Raw genomic sequence first — 21091 nt, forward strand, 5'->3', positions numbered from 1 at the left:
CCAGTTCAGGGGAAGTTTATCTGATGTAAAACATGGAATATTTGTCGGGTTCTAAAAAATACTTGTTTAGCAAATAAACTTAAGCAAGGTGGTGTATGCCGAATGCCATTGCTTAGAATTTGTATAACTGTGAAATATTTTTATATTGTATATGTAATATTTCACACATGTAGTATGTAATGTTACTTATACATATATTTTCCATCAACTTTTGCCATGGTATAGCTTGATTTGTGTATCTTCAAAAAAATTTTTGAAGATTGAAATGTGCTGATGTAGCCTGTATTTATAGGCGCGTTCTTAATATAAGGAAGAAGAGCGAGATGGTTTTTTAAGGCCAAATGCTGCCTAACTCCCCCTGGAATGAGTATAAGGAAGTTGCCTCAATATCTAACATTTGACTCCAAGTGTCTTGCTGTGATGGAGCAAAGATTTAAAATGACATTTCCTCAGAGCTGTAGTTATCTCACTGTTCTTACTGTCTCAGCTTATTTCAGTGACAGACTGCTATTTTCATTAATACATCTATCTGTATTTCTGTGAGTAACATAGCGGTGTTCTAACATGAGTTGCAAGCACTTCACCACTTAAAAGTTTTAGTTTGCCTTGATGGACAGTAATGGATCTGGACAATCATATTCTTAACAGATGAAAAGACATATGGTTTGTTTGCTGTACGCTGCAACAGCGCAATATGCTCATGAGGGAAGTCATCTTTGTTGGATTAAAACCAATCTTTATAACCTGTGGAAAAATACCAATTATTCTGAATGTTTTAAACAAAATTCCATGCAAAGTCTATGTCTGCAATACTTGTGAATGTTTACTTCTCTGTAACTCTTACATGTAAAAGTCTGGAGACTGTATGATATTTGGTAGATTGTATTTTTGTTTCTTTTCAGATAAAATACTATTTAATAATTTTTTGCAGTAACCAATGGGGATAAAACTGCATGGAGGAAAGGGAAGAGTGCAATGCCTTTCTAGGCAGTTTGGTGTGTGATGCACAGTAACCTAACCATTTAAAAAAACTGCTTTAAACAACCTTAATTTCTTCCTTTAATAAGAAAAATCAGCAGCTGCTCATAAATGTTTGGTTTAACGCAGAGAGAGAAAGCAAGCAATTCCGTTCATAATAACACATCTTAGAGAACTGACGATTTCTTGTTTTCCCCAGGAGTCCCAGCTGAAAGCTCTGAAGGAGACCGTGCAGCTTTGCCTGTCTTCCGTACTGCACAATCAGCCTCCCGCTAGGAATCTTATCCCTTCAAAACCGGCTGAGAAGCTGACATCCCCAGTTACAAAGGGCTCAAAAGTTCCATTTCAAGTGACAAGCGCCAAGGTATGGTTTCTCTTTTTTTTAAACAACTTTGAAAGTTTGTCCTGTAAGAGCATCAAACTGGAACTAAGGAGGATTTTAAATTCATTGAAAGATTAGGATGAATTTTGAGGATAATTCTAAGCCTGTTTCTGATGTCAATAAACTGGTAAAATTGGGAAGCAGCTACTTTTTTTGCTGAGGAACAAAATTTTGTCTATCACTTGCTAAATGGACCATGTCTGCATAACAAATCTACAAGGAAGATGGATTTACACCTAAAATAAGTGAGGATGCTAATTCATAGGATTACTTACCTGTCAGGCACTGATAGTGAGTTTGTGGTAATATAGCACTAAACAGTAAGACGGTTTTTGCTTATCGTGGTTTTTTTTAGTGAAAAAGGCTGATATGAAAACATAAAATAGTCTGGGACACCCAAATCAAATTTGCTAGAAGAGATCTATGGAATTGATGATAGGCCATAGTGAATATTCCGGTCATGCAAGATGGGAAGGGCAGTTTAGGAGAAAGCATGAGACAAAAAAGTTGATGAAAAGTGTTTTGGTTCAATAGAGTCAAGCATTTTAATACAGTCAAGATTTACAGTGATTAACAACTGTCCTGATAATTTTCATCTCCAGGGTTGCATTTTGCTCATGTATTCAACTGATTCAATAGATCTGGAAGAAATCTGTGATTTCAGTTAAAAAGGAAGTTTTACAGAAGAATGACTGAAGGACACTTCAATGTCCTCCTTAAATTCCAAAACTCTTTCCTGAAATATGAATAGGAATTGCTAACCCATAGTCAGTTTGTAATTTTTATATGGCAGCTGTTGGTATTCGCTATTAGTACAGAGGCTGAAGCCGAAAATTAGTGATCTTTCTGTATGTAATTAAAATTGAAATATAATTTCGGAAAGCAGAATATAATTATAAAACTGGATCTCACATTGCTACTCTTACAATAATGATTGTCGGTTCCTTAATAACTCTTTTATAGGAAGAAACCTTCATTCCCAAAAATTATTACCTCTGGAAACAAAGCACTGTATTAATTAATAGCAGCACATGGGGATATTAGTGCTAATTTAGATTAAGATCACTGGTTCTATGTTCTGCAAGAGAGTGGACACTTCTTTTGTAGGTCATGTAGACTGAGCTTCACTCTGGGATCTCAGGAGCACATTTCTCCTAATTAATGTGGCTGTAGAATTGTCTATCTTGGTCTTATTGTCTTTCTCTTCAGGTTGGAAGTGTTTGTGCCTCTGTCATGAAAGCATAGGTGTATTGAAGGGTAAGGCCCAACAAGCCGCTCTGCCTGTGTTGAAGATTGGCATAGGGTCAGAGCCTTTGAAGCATTTGAGGTCTCCTTGGTTTTACAGGTGTTACTGGAGTGCAACGAAGGAAAGGGGAATGCAGTGTAGAGATTAGAATTAGATGTTTGATATTTGACTGAAACACAGAATAGTCTTCCTTCTTTTTTCCGTGATCGTACAGATTTTGTGTTTAATGTTCCTGTTTGTAAAATGTATCAGTATTTCCGTGCTCCCGTCTTTTGAGAAGCAGCATGTAGTCCTCTGTGTCCAAAAGTGCCTGGATTAGTTATACTGCCTCTTTAATAGACATTGCTCACATTTCTCTGCACTTGGCATATGCCATGAAAATGTCTGAGAAAATAATGGTCTGCAATCCTCTTCTTCCACACATTGACACCTCATTATTATAAATCTGTGCATTATCTGTGATTATAAAACCACTGAGATCTGCTACTGTGAAATAGGTTGTCAAAGAATCATAGTCAGTCCAGAATTATACCCTCTGCACTTAAGCTGTATTATAGAAGGCTTTTTTTTATGATGACATCCGTTCTTATGTATTTTTTCCTTGTTTTTTTCTTCCTCTTACAAACCATCTAACTACAGATGTATAGCTTTCTTGTTTTAATTAGATTTGCATAAGCATTTCGATATAGCAGGCTAGTATTTTTAGGTGACTATAAATGTGTGTGATTACTTAAGTATGTTTTCGTATGTAAAAATGGGAACTTTAGATGAACAGCACTTATGCATCTTATGTCTGATAAGCAGCATTTTCACCTTCAGGAAAGAAATGATGATTTGTCTGGTAAATATCTTATTTCAAAGATATTCTCATCCAGCCTAAAAATTGCTTTCTAATAATGTCAAACTTATTTTAAATCCATTGAAGGGCACATCATACGGTGTCTGATACCTGTATCACTTGGGGACAATCATCCTTGGGATTGGGGTGCTTCCTGCTTAAAAAAAAAAAAAAAAGCAAATAAGTAGGTTGTATATTTGTATTCATAATTGGTAACCATAATACCTGAGTGCTTGTTAGAGATAATATTTAACACAAGAACGTGGTATAGAAAGGATAATTAGGAAAGGAAATTGCCAAATTTCTTGGGAAGGTTCATTTTAAGAATTGATTTCTAAGTGAGGTATTTTGGTCTTTCTAGAGAATGTGATATAAAGAAGCATAAACCAGGCTTAAAAAAATCAGTGCAGATCAGTGCATAGAAGTGCCTGAATCAGTGCAAAAAAGTTGTTGTTCTGGATAGCTCAGTGATTTGGAAGAGTGGGTAGTAATGGGAAATTCTTACATTTAAATCATAGAAAAAGTTCTCAAAGTGTTCAAAGGCAGTATCAGTCTGAGGTGGGTTTTGTGACTTGTCTTAAATGAGTTAATATTTACGATGTACAAGAACGTAAAATATGGAATTTAGCATTTGAATTGGCGCTAGTATTTCAGACCAAAACCATTTTACCTGTCATAACACCGATACTGGTGCTGAAAGCATTGACCATTACAAATGGATTTAGGGCGCTGTGCATACAAGTTCAGTGACACTAGCAACTAAACCCAAGCCTAACCAGAAGGCTGATCGTTAATCCTGAACTATGAGGTCTTTAACTTTCTGGATTGTCGACAATTATTTTTATTATATAGTTTCTTTTGGACTGTAATGTCGCAGCAATAACCATTCTGTGTTCTGCCAGTGGAAAATACTTCCAAACTAGTTGAGAGTTGTCGGATCTGGCTTTTGTTGTAGCAATTTCCTTGCCTCATTCCCATCACAGAGGTGATGAGGAAAGAGAAAAATGAAGAGAAAGGAGGAGGACTGAAACTCTGCTTTCCTTTTTAATCTCCAGATGAGTGCCTAAGGACCTGGGTATTTAAAGAGATTGTTAATGGATGGAAACTGTAACATTTACTAGGCTGCCTGCTGTGGGAAATGTGGGTTGGTATAATCTGAATCAGAGCACTGGTACTGACTTCCTATTGAGGCATTTTCTGCACTTACTGTATCTCAGCATAACGAATTCTCTGAATTTATATGGAGTTAGTAGATGGAATGCATTCTTACTCCATTTGTTTTAATTCCTCTTTCTGAAAAAAGTTAACATTATACCTTATAAAAAATAAAAATTGTAATAATAGCTCTCCTTCAAATATCTTTGGCTGTGCAATGTAAAGATACCTGTGCTCCACATGCAACAAAATGAGCTTTAGTAACACTGTGGAAAATTAATGGCAAACCAAAATCAGAAGTGAAACAGAAGAAAAGTCTATTTCCAGTAGCGAGGCTGAATACACAGGTGATGGGGAACACAGTGACACAGATACCTGAATAATAGTGACTAGTTTGCTCTATAGTGTTTTTGCCTAATGCAAAAACATTGCTTCCTGTGTTCCCCAAGTTAATTCCTTCATTATAAATGCCCTGTGGTTTTTGTGTATTTTGTGAACTGCACTATTTTAAGAGTGGAAATACGCATGAATTTCAAACTGTGAAGAATAACACCCTCTCCTATATTGTACATAGCGTAGGTGGAAAGACCACCTATGAATGCCACTTCAGCGTACTAGTCCTGATGGAGGAAATAGAGGCTGAATAAGAATGAGAACAATCCTTCTGTAGAAATGTATAGCACAGTCTGAAAGGGGAACTGCCACTCCATTTTTAAAAGATTTAAAGATCTCACAAGAAAATGCATCACTTTTGAGGTGAAAACGGCTGCAAGGAGCCATTGCCTCTGCCTCACGTATATTATGAATACTGTGGACTCCAGCATACATTGATCAGTGTAAAAATTCAGGAAAGCTAAAGTACTGTGGGCCATCCTCCTTTTATTTGGAAAGAAGTACTTCATTCATTCTCCAGCAAAGTAAGCTTGGGGAACTTTCTATCTTTATTAAGCCTAAGAAAATGTTCTTGTTGGAGCAGGAACGAGGAGAGCTTGTGAGGCTGTTCAAAGAAAGTACAAGCCTGGAAAGTTGGTCAAGAAACAAGGTACGCCCTGAAAAGCATTTTGAAATGGCCATATAGGAAATTAAGAGGCTGAGTTTTCTGTGTTGGAACAGAAATGATGTATTTAGGTTAAATTTAAACTCACAGTTATTCTGAGTGCAGAGATACTGAGCATCTACTGCAGACACAGAGCAAGGCTGCTGAAAAAATAAGATGATCGTAGTGTCAAGAGTCTTAGCTTCTTCACTAATTTCATCAGGGGTTTTGAAGTTTTTTAAAAAACCTATTTATAAAGGATCTATGGTTTATCTAGGAAGCCAGAATATTTCTTAGGCTCTAGACCTTATCCGTTTCATTCTACAAAAGTAGAAATGATTGATATAAATATTTATGTAAAATAATAATATAATAGTTAATTATTTGTACTAAATATTAGTTATACAATTACTATCATATTACTGATAATACTGTAGGATATTATAATTATATAATTGACTAGAAATTTGAAAAACATTAGAGTTATGTGTGTGCATTTCTTCAAAATATACATACACACTTTGAAGGAATGAAGAAATGTTTGGAATGTATAGGTTGGAACCAATCCATATTTATGAAGACTGAACAAAGGTTTTTTTAACTGTCTTTTGAGAGTGTTTTTGTAGATCCTAGAAAACTAACAGAATAGCTTCAGATTAATGAAAAATTAACCAGCTGAACGTAGCAATATATCATCTCATCTCTCTCCCTTTGTAGGTCAAGAAAGAAACCTAAATCAGAACAAATTACTTAAGGAAATAATTTCTGTTTTCTAATATCAGAGCTATTACCGTTCATAAAATTTATCATAATATTCCAGTATAAATGAAGGTTCTGACCCTTTGAATAAAGCAATTGCAAATTCTTTGCTCAAGAACCTATGAAAAAACACAAATATAATTATGGACTTATTTTTGTCCTTATAGGAAAGATTAAGATGCTGAAAGCTTTTCTAATGTGTGTGATTATCTTTACTCAGGGTGACCTCTGCATAACATGCTGAAAAGATAACCTGGAAGTTACTTCTCTTTAGGCATTACATTTCAAGCTGGCATTATGGCATTATGCCAGGAAGCACCTCAAATCTTGTGTGTAGTAACCCCACTCCAGAGACTGAAAGATGGGCAAATGGACTTCTGAAAAATAAAAGATGCTAGGCTGAATTTAAAAAGATATTAGTGAAGTGAATTGGATATCTGAAATTCACGATATGTATACGTCTTTTGGTAACATAGTCTCTGTTTTTGTGGATTTGGAAAACCTAAGCATTAAAATGTAAAATATTTGTGTCTGTTCTTTTCCAGTTTTGCATTCCTGCGTACTTCCTCGCTGTTGCCTGAATCATTCTCTGCATCGGTCTGGTATTTCAGACCATGAGGGCAGAGAAAGGCTCTAGTAGTCAGGTTTTTTCCTCTATTTTCCTGCTTTCTTTCCTTCTCCTGTGCTTTGTTGCTAAATACTCCTCATCATTTCTCCTAACTTACTACTTTTCAGCGTTATTCTCTCATTCTGTCTAGCTAAGTATTCCCTTCTGACATCTATTCCTTCCTTAAACTTAAGAATAATAAATCAGTCTCATTAAGCTATTTCTTTTCCTATAAAATAAGATTCAGATCTCAGAGAGCAGTGGGTCCAGTGTTGTCCGAGGCAGCTTTGTGAAAGTTTCTGTTTCTAAAAGATCGTAAAATATAAGGTTAGACTTGAAACAATGACGGGTTTTAAACAAAAATTGTCTGTTTTGTTTCCTGTGATGGTAAATGAAAATTCTATGTAATTGTGAAAACCATATAGAGTAAATCTTTTCATTTAATTGAGCTCCAGGATAATACAAACCAATACAGATATAGCCTGGCGTGCTTGGATTTATTTGGAAACTAATGGTGTGCTCACAATTGAGGAAAAAAAAATAACGTGTATCCTCATAACTTTATCAGAGGAAACAGAGGTTGACCCTAAGGGCAAAATATATAGTATCTGTGGTCAGCTATAAGTAAACAGCAAGAGCGTTGAGGGCAGTGAATGGATTTGTGTTCCATTAAAGCCTTAAGAAGTCTGCCTCTGTGGTACCTCGGCGCTTCTCTACTTTTGTTGCCTGAAACTTTGCTTCTGCCAGAGCTAACGAGATATCCCAGACGCCTGCGGTTTCAGTCACCTGTAGATCATTGCATTCAGCACGGGGATTGGAAAACCGTAATTAAAAAAAGAAAAAGGCAATTACTAAAGGTAGAGTCAGTCACATTTTGTAATACGCAGTAATGACATACAATCATATAACCCTTTCCTAATGCATAAACATTATCAGAATAAAATAGCATTGAAAAATCACACTATCCATTGTTTTAGAATTTAATTTCAAAGAGAGTAAGGAATACGTGTCTCCTTCTAAGGTACTTACCATAGAAATGTAAGGCTAATGTGGCAAGAAATTTGTTCTTAAAAAGATAAAAGGTAATTTAATTGCAGAAGCATGACTAGCATGACCTATTTCTTCATGTAAGTCTCTCCTGTTCTGCTTTTTATAGCTGTCTTTGGGCTTATAGACTTTTATTCTCATTATGATCAACTAGATGCCAACCATAGTCTTGAATCATCATTGACAATAATACATAAGAGTATGGCAACTCTTCCTCATATCTTTTATTTCCAGAATTTGCTTCAGATTGAGTATGTTTTTGCTGTTGCCTCAGAAAGCTTCCACGGAACTTTTTCTACAGCCCTTTTCTTCAGTGACTAATTTTTAATAAAATTTTATTACATGCTGGAAAACATTTAACACCAGAGATCATTAAATTGAAAGCTGAAGCTCTTTGCTTTTATTACTTACTTTAAAGAAGTCTTCATTATTGGCACATTATCTTGATAGTAAATTAGTTTTAGAGGTTTTTTTCAACTAAGTACAATCAAGGGAAATTGGAAAAAAAGCACCTGGCATTTCTTATTTAGTCCATAACCCAAAACCAATATCATTCTCCTTCGAGTTTTAGTGACACGATCTTTATAATTATCTTCATTTCATTAACTCTTTGACCTCACTCCTCTTTGTTACACAGTGTAAGTAGCTGGACTGGCCCATTACCCCAGGGTTCAACTCTGAAATTAGCAATGGGCTAATGGGCTGAAGAGGTAACTGGTAACCATTTATTCCAGCGCTTTTTGTGGCTGTTAGCTGCAGGTCAGTTTGGCTGTGTATGAAAAAGACTCCAAAATTTCACTCCAAATACCCTCTTTTTTAATTAAGGTCTTTACTTATCAGATGTTTCTATAAAGTCTCCCACAATCTAGTACATAATATGTCTCAAAAATATGTCTCAAAAATACTGTGGGTGGGTTTACCGCTTGACAGTGGTTGAAAAGGAGTATGAGTATATCAAGTTTAAATTTCTTAAGGGATGTTTTAAATAACATAAAAAACCAGATTGTTAGGTATGGCTAATGGTATCGCGTGGACCTGGGGACTAGCACAGAGAGCTTACCTCCGTCTTCTGAAACTCTGCTTCAGCCTAAAACCAGGCCCCTGTGCTAGAGCAGCCTCAGGCTTGCTGTGACGTTCAGCAGCTTTCTGGACAAGCTTACTTGTCTTTTTCTCTTTCAAAAGTGAGAAAGAGAAGATGCCCTTAATTACTTTTCAGATGTTATTATTTTAGAGATATCTTTCCTCACCTACTCATATCTCATATCAAGTGATGGGTTTTTTTTTTTATGTTTCTCTCTCTCTTTTCCTCCCGCTGGTGACAGTGGAGATGATGGGGGAAATGTACAGTATTTCTAATTTTAGTTAAAGTTGCGTTTAGCAGAAAAATAGTAACACATTGTTTTATCTCGTGACTTTCCTAGCTGATGTTTGTTACATAGTCTGTTAAAAAATATGCGTATGTGAGCAATGAAAATGAAACTGAATTTATGTGCCTTTGCAGTTGCATATTAGTAAACCTATTTTAAGATTTGTTAGTCTTAGCACTTTTTTCTACTAATGTTACGTGTAAAAGACGACACGAAATGTGCAGAGGATCTAATTAACCATTTTAAGTGGCTTACAAACTTGAATGTAATTGTGAAAGTACTCCCAAGGGGATTTTGCTACCCAAGGATATATTAAAGATTTATTTGAAAATTGTTAATGTGGGTATCCTGTATACAATATGTATTGTTAATCTACTGTGACAAAGTTTCACTTGATACGTGTATATGGAGCCAAGTGGGAAACATTAGAGATAGTTAAGTGATCTTTTTCTTTGATTTGAGCAAAGATGTGATTTGAAAAATATTCACAAAGAAAATATTGATTGACTCTGGGAGTTTTGGTTATTAATAGGAATTTTCTAGCAATTTGACTAAAAACATTGCATTGAATCATAAAGCGTAAGAAGTGCAGAATGGGCTGCTGATAAACCCAAGGCATTCAAGTTCAATTTAGTCTTGAGCAATTTAGGAAATCACCTACTGGCCTACACCTCAAGTCTCATCATCTTCCAGAATTGTTAAGCTCCCCTTATTCTACATTTATTATTTTATGTTAAAATAATAATAAATAAAATGTAAAATAAAAAAATAATGTTTTCTTTATTGTCAATGAAAAAGGAACATTGCTCTCATATAATGGAAAAGCAGACATTCAATTAAAACAAAAAAAACTTTTAGTATCAAGCCTATATTTGTTCAAATCCTTAAAAGTTAAATGGATAGTGCTTAAATTGAATGTTTGAAGCGGTAAAAAACGGAGGCATATAATAAATGACCATTGAATCTTTTTTATTACTAAATATTTTGAGGTAGTTTATGCTTATTTATGGAATCCTATTTTCTCATATCTTTTGAAAAATAATAGTCCTTATCTCTGTTGATGGAACTGTGGTCACAAAGGTAACTGTATTGTCAGGTATTTTTTAATAAGAACAACTGTCTTTATAAGAAGAGACTTAAAGAAACAGACAATTGGAAGCAAACAGAGTTTATTTTGGAAAAGCTTCCTCTACCAGGATTCCTGCCTTTTCTCAAATCAGTAAGAAAGCCTCTTTTAAGGTATGAGTGGGGAAAAAGGTCAGTCTCAAAAGGAAAAACATTTCTCCAAGTGGCATTTCATTTATGAAACTCAGCTCGTGGTTCAGAAGGGTTCCAGCTTCACTGAGTTGGTCCTCCTGGGGTCTGTAACTCTTCTGGGGTTGGGCATCTTTGGCTTCGTCTTCCCGAAAAAACAGATGTTCGTGTCTGTGACAGTAACTTCAGTAGCTGCTTTTGGTCATCTGGGAAGACGCTAATTGCCTTAAGGCAATTGCAATATGCAATAAGGCATATTCTGATGGCGTGTATTATGGAAGTGTTATACAATGTTCATTACCCCACAGCTAATTGCTTTTTCCTTTGTGATGGCTGTAGAAAATCAAGACTGTTACGGAAAGCATGTGTTTATTCGGTTGTTTCAGTTTCTTAAGTATTATAATGTCAGGAAAAAACCCACCTTAAGATGCTTAAGTATCTTAATAGTTTTGTAAAAGAAAGATTTGATATTTTCTCCTCTGCAGTGAAGGATAGCCTGTTTTTAAACTTTAGAAATGGTGGAAAAATGAAGAGAAGTAGAAGGTGTATTTATACGTGTAGTTCTATCCTGGAGTATATACCCATCTCTCTAGCCATCCTTGAACTTTGCATACTACAAAATATTATGTATTTGAACTTGCCTGCTCTGTAAGAAAAAATTATGGTAAAATTTAGCTGTTATTAAGGGAATGTGAAATTACAGGTTTAGATATAATGTAATATAGGTAATTGACTTGTATAAACATATTAACAAGTTTTTTCTCTAATAATACTTATTATATGTATGATGATCCAGCAAAAACTTCTGTTTTTCAAACCTAATTAATTGTATTTCCTTTTCTTGTTGTTTTAGCTACAGATACATTTACAATAGACATCTAGCGTTACTGCTAAACAAATGGTTATTAGAAGAAAATTGAAGTGAAATGATCCATATCAAGTGAGCTAATTGCGTTCTGGCATTAGACATAAGTGTTCACAAGTAACTAGGCCACTCAAAAAATAAACTTCTGCTGTCTACCCCCAGTCTCTGATACCATGTTGGAGTAATGTTTTGGCATCAGTGAAAGTTGATTTACACTGTGAATTTATTATATCGTCATACACACCAAGGACAGAAAAACCCTCATGGACATCTAGCCTCGCCTGGCATAATATTTGACAAAGGTTTGCTATAAAAATTTTGATGTATGCCTTGAAAATTTTATTCTACCAGTTTACCACTTGTATAAAAACTCCTTAATAGTGCTTTCATCCATGTCTTCAGTACCAGAAACTCAGCAAAAAGGAGTTATAAACACATAACTCAGACCTTCTTTTCTATCTTGCATGTTGTGATCCAGTGTAACTGAAGTCCAGATTCTGCCTGTTCTTACATGGATATTCATTAGAACAAAAAAACTAGGTAACTCTCCCTCTCCCTCTGTAATCCATAGTTCAGCGAGGCAGAATTATAACCACCCCTTATTCTTTATTACCCTTAGGCATATTTTGGATTTTAGATATTAGATAAAAGAGCTGAACAGACAAAATCTAGACCAGAACAGTAAATTTCATTACACAATAATTTAGCATCTGACATATTGTATCATCATTGCTGAGTGCTCCTAGAAGCATTCTACTGCTCTGAGGAAAATGCCACCTGAGGCTCTAGGACTTTGCTGTCGAGCCCATTATTATTTATTATTTAAATTGGACTAACGTGAGTTAAGCTCTTTCCAAATGCATGGAATGATGCATTTTGTACTTTTAAGAGCCTGCATGAAAATGCCTTTCCCTGTCAAGCCAATATATCATGACTGACTCCAGTGCAGCCCTGGCGAATTACATACTGGCATGTAATCCAGGCGGCAGCCCAGAATGATGAAGAAAAAGGACACAGATAAGCACATGATGTACTACTCAGTCAAAAGTTACTAGGAAAAAATGTAATTAAAGAAATTATGTGGAAATAAATCCATGCATTAGTAAACAGTATGTCCAACAGCTGCCTCTTTCCCTTCTAAATCTGCTTGGTCTCTACTATGAAGATTGCCACTATCTTGATGAAATTTGGATTTAGACTACCTTGCAATTATTCTAAATTATTTGCTATAGGAATCACTAGGCAAAGGATCAAGAATTATGGAAAACTTTGAAAAGTAGGGATGTCAAGACTTAAGCTCTTCTAATTATAGTCCTATTTTCATTTTCTTTTTTAATTTCAGATTTTATAATGACAACTACCTGCTTAGTATGTCACCAATCACTTTATGCAAAGGGTCCTAGGAGTACTAGGTGATTACATGTATTTTGTAGAATGGCTTTACAAACACTTTGTATTTATGGGAATTATACAACTATACATCTCAGATATTTATAATTTGTCAGAAAATACACTTACCCTTCAGAACAGAAGTGCTATAAGCTACAGATAATGGCATTTGTCATGGCCAAATTTATGTACAAGTACTACTGTGCTGTTTATTTAGGCATCATAATACTAACATGACCGTGTCACAGTCAGTTTGGAAATCCGTGATGGCATTCTAGCAGGAGTGCATTTTCTGCAGTTTTAGTACCCTTCAAATAGTGAGTAGAAGGGGACTGAAATGTGTAATTCTTAGTACGCTGGCATAACTGTAGAGAATAGTAACGAGCTTACAATTTTTATTTTTCTCTTCATAAATTTGTTTGCGTTACAGTAATAAAGTACAAACAATAACCCCAGCTGTCTTTAATTTAGCTGTCCTGAGCGTCCGGAGCAGTCCAGCTTCAGCTGATAGAAAAGACACCAGAAAAGGCTGAGGAAGGAGAACTAGCAGCTTAGCTGGTTTAAAGCAAACTCTGTCTAGCCCCAGCGACATGCCGCCCAGTCTTCTCTGATTCTCCTTGCTCTGTAGGCAGATTCTGTGGCCTTTGCTGTTTGTTGGCTTTTTGTTTGTTTGGTTTTTTTTAAGGACTGTTTTAGATTTTTCCAGTAGTTAGTTACTTAATTAGAAAAGCTCTCAACAGGAATGTAGATGAATGTTTGTGGTATCAGCAGACCTGTGAGGGATATATGGCCCTGTTTGCCAGGAACAGGTGATAAACTATGCTTGTAAGTACAAGTAAATAGCTGACAGGCAATAAAGGGATGAATTCCTTTTAGATAGGAAAGCTTCCTTATATTTTAATTAAACAGTGCAATAAAAAACTTGATACATTTCTAAAATGCACGTTCTTTGATACAAGCAGACATGTATCAAGCAGACCTGGGAGTTATAATGCAAAAAACAACAGTAGAAAAACTTTTTCCTCTAGTTCCCCCCGCTATATTTGCCATCGCTTCCTCCGTCCCTGGTATTGCCAACACTGTTGTTAGTGCTTCTACTCTCTTTAAAGAACTCAGATGAAAATACAGCTGCAAAGTGCATTTACAACCTCTACACCCATGCCCATCTCTAAACATCTGTGGAGTACTTAAAAGATTTTTGCCTAATAACTTTATTTCCTTTACTCCGTTTTACGGTCAGGTTACTTTAAGTGCCTGAAGTATGGTCTCATTTAATTGTCTGAATTTTTTATTTATGACCTCTCCTATACTGTACCTCCTGATACGAAATCCAGAAGTATTTATCATATTTCTTTCCTGGTTATTCTTGAAAATACAGGATTTCTACTACAATTTCTTGACATAAATTCTGCCATGAAGGAACGTCTGTAATTGAAATATCAACCACTAGGTTAAACTGAAATTATCTGGGCTTTGAACAGACTGTTGGTTCTCTATTTTTGTATTGCAAGGTCATATTCTTGGTCCCAAGTAAAGATTGTCTATTTGAGTTACCCAGACCTGTCACCAATCAAGTACAATTAGAATGAAAATACCAATGGTTATATGTGTGTTTATACAGAGGTAAGGTTATTACTGTATGCATTTATCTATAGCGATTTTATATTCTTTCCTCTTTTCTGATCAAATAGTCTGCCTTTCAATAACCACTGAAAGTTCACAATCCATTCCTCTGTGCTTGTATACAAGCGGGTTCTTCTGTGCCTGTACAGTAAGCAACATAGAATCATAGAATCATTGAGGTTGGAAAAGACCTCTAAGATCATCGAGTCCAACCATCAACCCAACACCACCCTGCCCACTAAACCATGTCCCTAAGCGCCTCATCTACTCGTCTTTTAAATACCTCCAGGGATGGGGACTCCACCACTTCCCTGGGCAGCCTGTTCCAATGTTTAACCACTCTTTCAGTAAAGAAATTTTTCCTCGTGTCCAATCTAAACCTCCCCTGGCGCAACTTGAGGCCATTTCCTCTCGTCCTATCGCTTGTTACTTGGGAGAAGAGACCGATCCCCACCTCGCTACAACCTCCTTTCAGGTAGTTGTAGAGAGCGATGAGGTCTCCCCTCAGCCTCCTCTTCTCCAGGCTAAACAACCCCAGTTCCCTCAGCCGCTCCTCATAAGACTTGTTCTCCAGACCCCTCACCAGCCTCGTTGCCCTTCTCTGGACACGCTCCAGCACCTCAACGTCCTTCTTGTAGTGAATCAGTGATTCACACACAGCACAAAGAAAATCTGTCCCACTGCTGACAACAAACTTGTCGTGAGTTTTTGTTCATAGCTTATCTGGCAGAAAAGGTTAATAAGAGGAAAATTTATTCGGTCATTGTTACTAATACTCATATTGTGAAACTGTTTTAATCGAGGAATGTTAGAGATGCCTCATCTCTGGGTCAGAATTCCATTAGCTGCTCATTTAATCCAACACAGAAGAGCAACAACCTGTGTTTGCAGATGGGATTGTGGTTGCTCATACAGGCAATTGCTCAAATTTATTCAGTTACCGGAAGAAAATCTGCATTCATATTTAGCAGATAGTCTAGTCACAACAAAAAAAGTAATAAACAGATGAACAGATTGTATTTCATCTGACACATCTCCAAATCTACTCTTCACTCAGAAGTTTTCCCATGGAGGAAGGGTATATATGGCTATTATATGTTTTTAGAAGTCCAAGTCTTGACCTTGTGCTCATTATTTACTGAGGAAACCTGTTAAAAATTGATTACAGCCCTCAAGATTTTTTTTCTTGTTGAGAACGCAATTTGCGATGTTCCTTTTCCATGTACTCCACAGCCCTTTGAACGTAAGGGATTCCTCGAATGATTTCCACTAAAACCAGAAATAGTCTGACAGCATTTGGAAGCATCTTATACACAATCAAAGCTACAGGTGTGTTTAATCCACATGGAAGTTTTACCTTTCTGACATTTTATTCCTTTATTTTAAAAATTCAGTGAGATTTCCAGTTGTTTTAGAATAGCTACAATTCATTGGGTCTTATACTGTGGTTTTGGATAATTTTCTGATTTAAAACTCATTCTGAAGATGCACTAGAACTGCACAGTCCTTGAACATAGTCCTTGCTTGATAGCACATCTTAGAGAAACAGATTCCACCTTCTCAGCTGATTTGTATCAATATCTGTGCTGATTCATATCAGTATTCCTCTGTTTAGGTGACTGGTTATTTCTTTACTAATATTAAGGATCCGAGTCAGAATACCACATGATTCTTTCAACTCTCAAGTAATTGTGCAGGTTCGGGTCTCTCTGGGAACAGAGTGGAAAAACTATCACATTTCTGACACTGATCAGCTGAAAGTGTGGGTACAGAAGAAGCAACACTTGATTTGTCTGTACTTAAGATGACTTTATAGCTGCTGTTGTTTCCCTTTGAAAGTTTGAAAGGAGATGTTTAGTATCTTTAGTAGCATGTCACACTCAACAGTTTTTGCAGAGTTTAGCCAATTGTTTTCCATTGTTTATTCATTTTAAATTGCTGTACTATTGAATGAATACCAAAGGCACACAGGATGATACAATGACTATAGAGTACCTTACAAATTAATTATTTACATGTTGGCATCGTCTGCTGTCCAATAATTTACAGGTGCCAGAGTACAGAGAAGTACTCTGAGCAAGAGTAGTTCTAGCTCAGTACTTGGGCTAGAACTTGAGCTCAGTTGTGCAAATGTTAACCTTGAGGGAACCAACTGCCTTCCTCTCAATTTCCAGCTGTGAATGTAATATCATAGGTTGGACCATCATGTAGTTTAGCACAGCTGTAGTTCCAAATTATGAGACATTTGAAAAAAATATATGTGATTTGGTGATTCTGTGGTTCATCTTCCTTCATGTTTCTGTCACGATGTGACAGAGCAGTGACCTAAAGAACTGCAAAGATAGAAAGAAAAGGTTAGTGTCTAACTCCCTCTGCAAATCAAGTGGGGAAAAAAAGTGAAAAAACAACATCTCAAATGTATAATTCTAAGATTACACTAGCCTCAGTAGAGTTGCATAAAATGTTTCAATGTGAATTTAGAGCCAAAAATAGCAGAAACACATCAGCTAGCTTTTGTTTGAAGTAATCTATAAAACAAAGTTACTGACTTGCATAAAAATTCTGTTGAAAGGCAGTAAAGTGGTTACATAAGTGCCAAAAGCAATTAAACTTGAGGTGAAGGGTCAAGATGACCCTTCATCTTCAAACAATAATATTGTGCTTAGAAATTTACAGTATATTCAGTGTACTGTATCACACATGCTGATCTGAGATCTCCAATCCCAACAAGCAAGCCTAAATCTCTTTTAGGAAGACGTTAAAAAACCCAGCTTATCTCCAGACACATCATTTAGAGATTAAAATGCATAAATTATTTATTGAAGAAGTTTTGGTTGTGGTTTTTTTTTTTTTTCCTCAAAGTGCTAGGAAATCTAGAGAAATTGGAATACTGATGTAGTAGATGTCTTAGCACATAATACAAATGAAAGTCCAGACCCACCCTGCTATGCAGTATAGTACTTGTACAAATGGTGTACAACCTGTGCTCTGCAGTTGGATATTTTTAATTTTTTAACTTTTTAATATAGCATATCTCTAAAGTTTTGGTATTCCTATGCAGAATGTAAACTGAAGTTTACTTGCCATCCTGATTTATATCTGTTCCCATCTTTATATTTTAAACGCATGTGAAGTCTCAGGAAGCCTAAAATGTATTCACTCACTTGACATGTTTAGGGCCTAAAAGAATACTTGTATTTGTTTGGAGAAGGAATTATTTCTGTATATTACTACAATATTCTTAATTTTGACAGACTGCTGTTTCACTTATTGTCCCTGTGTGGGGTAAGCTGTGTAAAATGGAGCATGGCCAACTGAATGAAACAAAGTTCTATTCCTATTATTTCCACTAATTAAGTGATCCTGCAGTTTGCCATGTGGCACTTCTGTTTTCTCATCTATGAAATAAGGGGCATTATCTGCTGCAAAACACAGTAGGAGAGCTATTTTGAGCATGCTGTTTGTTATCAGGTCCACACTTTTTCATTGTTCCAAATAAGTTTCAATTTATGATGTGACAAGCGAGAATTAAAAATAGGGAGATGAGATGGAGACAACCTCGTGTGAATAACTCTATCTGCTGTTGTTAGTGACATACAGACGCATTATCAAAATATACTATATTTGCTCTTTTTCACTTGCTATTTGTCTCTAAGGCCACTTTCTTTTATTTTTTAATATTACACTGGTTGCCTTTTTCCTTATATGCTTTCTGACATCTTGTCCTTAATTTCTGGGGATGGGGGGGGTGGTTTGGGTTTTTGGGGTGAGGTGGTTTGTTTGTTTGTTTTTGTTTTTTAATGAGCAGTGCTCTCTAGGTGGTGAATTTTCAGCTACCCTAAGGCTCTGATTTGCATAGGTTAGACAGATAGTGCTCTGTATCTCTCTGTCTTTGTAATCCTTCAGCTACTCTGGCTGCTAAATCGCTTATGAATCTGGGTTGGTCTTTGCAGGTGACAGTACAAGTAGGTAGAAAGTATAATATCCAGAAATGGAGTGAGTGTTCTGGCGGTACTCAGAGGAGCTGTAGGGGATTCTGCAGTCTCAAGTTACATACTCGGGATTATTGTCTTCAAGGTGCACTGGGGAAAAATATTTTAAAATCTGTTGTTTATACTTAGAAAGATCTCTTGGAAATAGAATTCATGTAATACATTGCCAGAGAGTTACAGACAACCCTGAAAGTCATGCTGAAGTTTACTCTCTCTTTCTTGGATTTCAAAAATGTACTCAGAAATAAGATTTGAAGGCCATTTTTGTTAGTGTAAGGCAGCAAAACATAGTAGAGATAATCCTGCCTTTAAAAAATTATTAGAAAAATATTGATATCTAAGTGCTTTGTATCAGGTTTGTAGCATAGATAATATTCCACAGAACTGATCCTCTGAGTAATTATGGGATAGGAAAAGTAGATATAGCTTTTACTATGTCCAAACCCAGTTATTTCTCAAGTTGCCCCCAATTCTTTTGCTTGACTTAGAGAAACAACAAATTAAAACTTTATAATTGAAATACAAATGATTACCGATACGGATGCCAGAAGTCTGTTACTAAGTCCTTTAACAGCACAGTTATTCAAGAAAGTCTTGATGTGCTACGTGGGAAATCCAGTCATATTTCTAGGCCAACAACACAGAGCCTTCAGTAATAAAATGTAATTCTTGCCATGGCCATTTTAGAGGTTATTCTACTTTTTCTTTTGTCTAAGAAATATAGGTTTAGGTGTACTGGGTGTAATAAAGTGCCTTGAAAGCAGTTTAGCAATGATATTTTTATTCTCTTAAATACATCCAACGACATATACACGCCTATGTGATATAAATAAAGGTTTTAGGATCCACTTCTCTTGAGATATTTATGCAAAGCTGTCTGTGGACCTTAACAACACACTATCAGATGAATTATAAAAATGTCTGCAGCATAACTTTATGGTAACCCACTGACCTAACTGTAGTGCCATGAGATCTGAACTCGGGACTGAAATCCTGTAGTACTACACAAACATTTTCTTTAAAAATCTGTGACAGAATAGGAAATTAATCTAAGGGAAATCTCAGAACAGAAAGGTCATAGAAAAAGACTGCATTTGGGGATTAAAAAAAAACAGAGGCAAGGGATGTCTTATAGGAATCCCACCCTTTTTTGTAAGGCACTGAGCCTGCTCAGCTTCCACTGAAATCGCTGTGGTGGTGCCTAGGAGTTTGCAGGACCAAACCCCTAACGTGTTATCAACAGCTTTCCCACAGCAGTCAGCTGTCCTCAAAATAGGTAATATGTATGCAGCTCACACTCCGCTACATCATTAGAGGCAGCACTAGCATTCAGAAAATGTTTGTGTCGTTAGCTCAGCTGACTTCAAAGAAAGCAGATTTTATAGCAATAGAGCATTTCTCTTGCCTACAAAATCAGGATTAACAAAAGCTACACCTACAGATGGAGTAGAAGAGATTTAATAGGAGTTGTTAAATTTCCTAACTGGATTATATGAAATGTAATTTAGTTTTTGTTCTTCAAGTCACAAATTTTCATATATTGGCATGCATTCATAAAGTAGGAGACATTTTTCAAAAGATATTTTTCTCCTCTTTACATATCAGCCAAATGATTAAAGTGAGACAGAAGCTGTAGGCAGCTGTGGGAACACCTACCTGGTTACAAAAAAATCCCAACAGATAATCATGTAAAGCAAATATTTTACCAATTCCACTGGCTTCTCTTATGGAATGCAGTGTCACTTGCTGATGATAATACTGAATCTTGTATTGCTTTTTAATGGCAACATGTAATTTCCATTTCCATGGGTTCATTTTACAGATTCTTACATATATACAAATTTTAGCCTGGTATTTATGTTAGCATACTTTAAGTTTGTTATATAAATAACAAGTTTGGATATTTTTAGCAAAGAAAGACCTGTTTGGTTTTGGCAGAATGTAAGCCAAGTGTCCTTTAAATTCACTTTGCAATTATGTCCTCTACTAAAATAGAGCGGTAAACAATAGGCTGAATTACTACAGGTAATAAATGAAAAATTATGTAGACTCATGATGCTAAATACATTGCATTTTTCATTCAATTAGCATAAAATTGCTGGGCACAGGTGCTTTTGTAATTGGGACTCATTTGGAAAATGTTAGCGTTCAGTGACCCTCAAAGTTGAATACCTGGGTTTTGTGGTGGTGTTATGATGTAGTGCCATTTCGAGCAATGTCAGAATGTCATCTGTCCTCACACTTCAATAGTTTTTCTTACATTACAGAAGACTTCCATATGTATTTAGCTGCAGATCTCAGTTCTGTTATCTGCAGAAAATTACTAATGTCTTTTTTATTAAGAATCTTTCTTGTAACTGCACAAGTTCTCATCACGCAAAAGGATATGGCAGTAGGAGTATTGCCCTGTACACAGAATGTGCTTGAATATCCTCCATAGTAACTAGTAATAAATTTCAGACTTATACAGGTTAGTTCTCTTATCACTGGAATCAAGCTGCACTTTAAACGATATTTTTTTTTGTTTAGTTTGGTTTCAAGTCATAAGGAGGC

The 21091-nt window shown here is 35.9% G+C and overlaps 1 protein-coding gene across 2 annotated transcripts in view; it reads left to right on the top strand.

The window, feature by feature from the left end:
• Positions 1–21091, top strand: part of LUZP2 (leucine zipper protein 2) — a 203816-nt gene that overhangs the window by 161409 nt on the left and 21316 nt on the right. For both annotated transcript variants that reach the window (XM_076343845.1, XM_076343846.1), the window contains exon 9: positions 1178–1342. In XM_076343845.1, coding sequence (XP_076199960.1) covers positions 1178–1342 — 165 coding nt within the window. The remainder of the gene's footprint in view (positions 1–1177; positions 1343–21091) is intronic.

This window comes from Aptenodytes patagonicus, chromosome 7 (assembly GCF_965638725.1).
Source record: "Aptenodytes patagonicus chromosome 7, bAptPat1.pri.cur, whole genome shotgun sequence".
Lineage (NCBI taxonomy): Eukaryota > Metazoa > Chordata > Aves > Sphenisciformes > Spheniscidae > Aptenodytes > Aptenodytes patagonicus.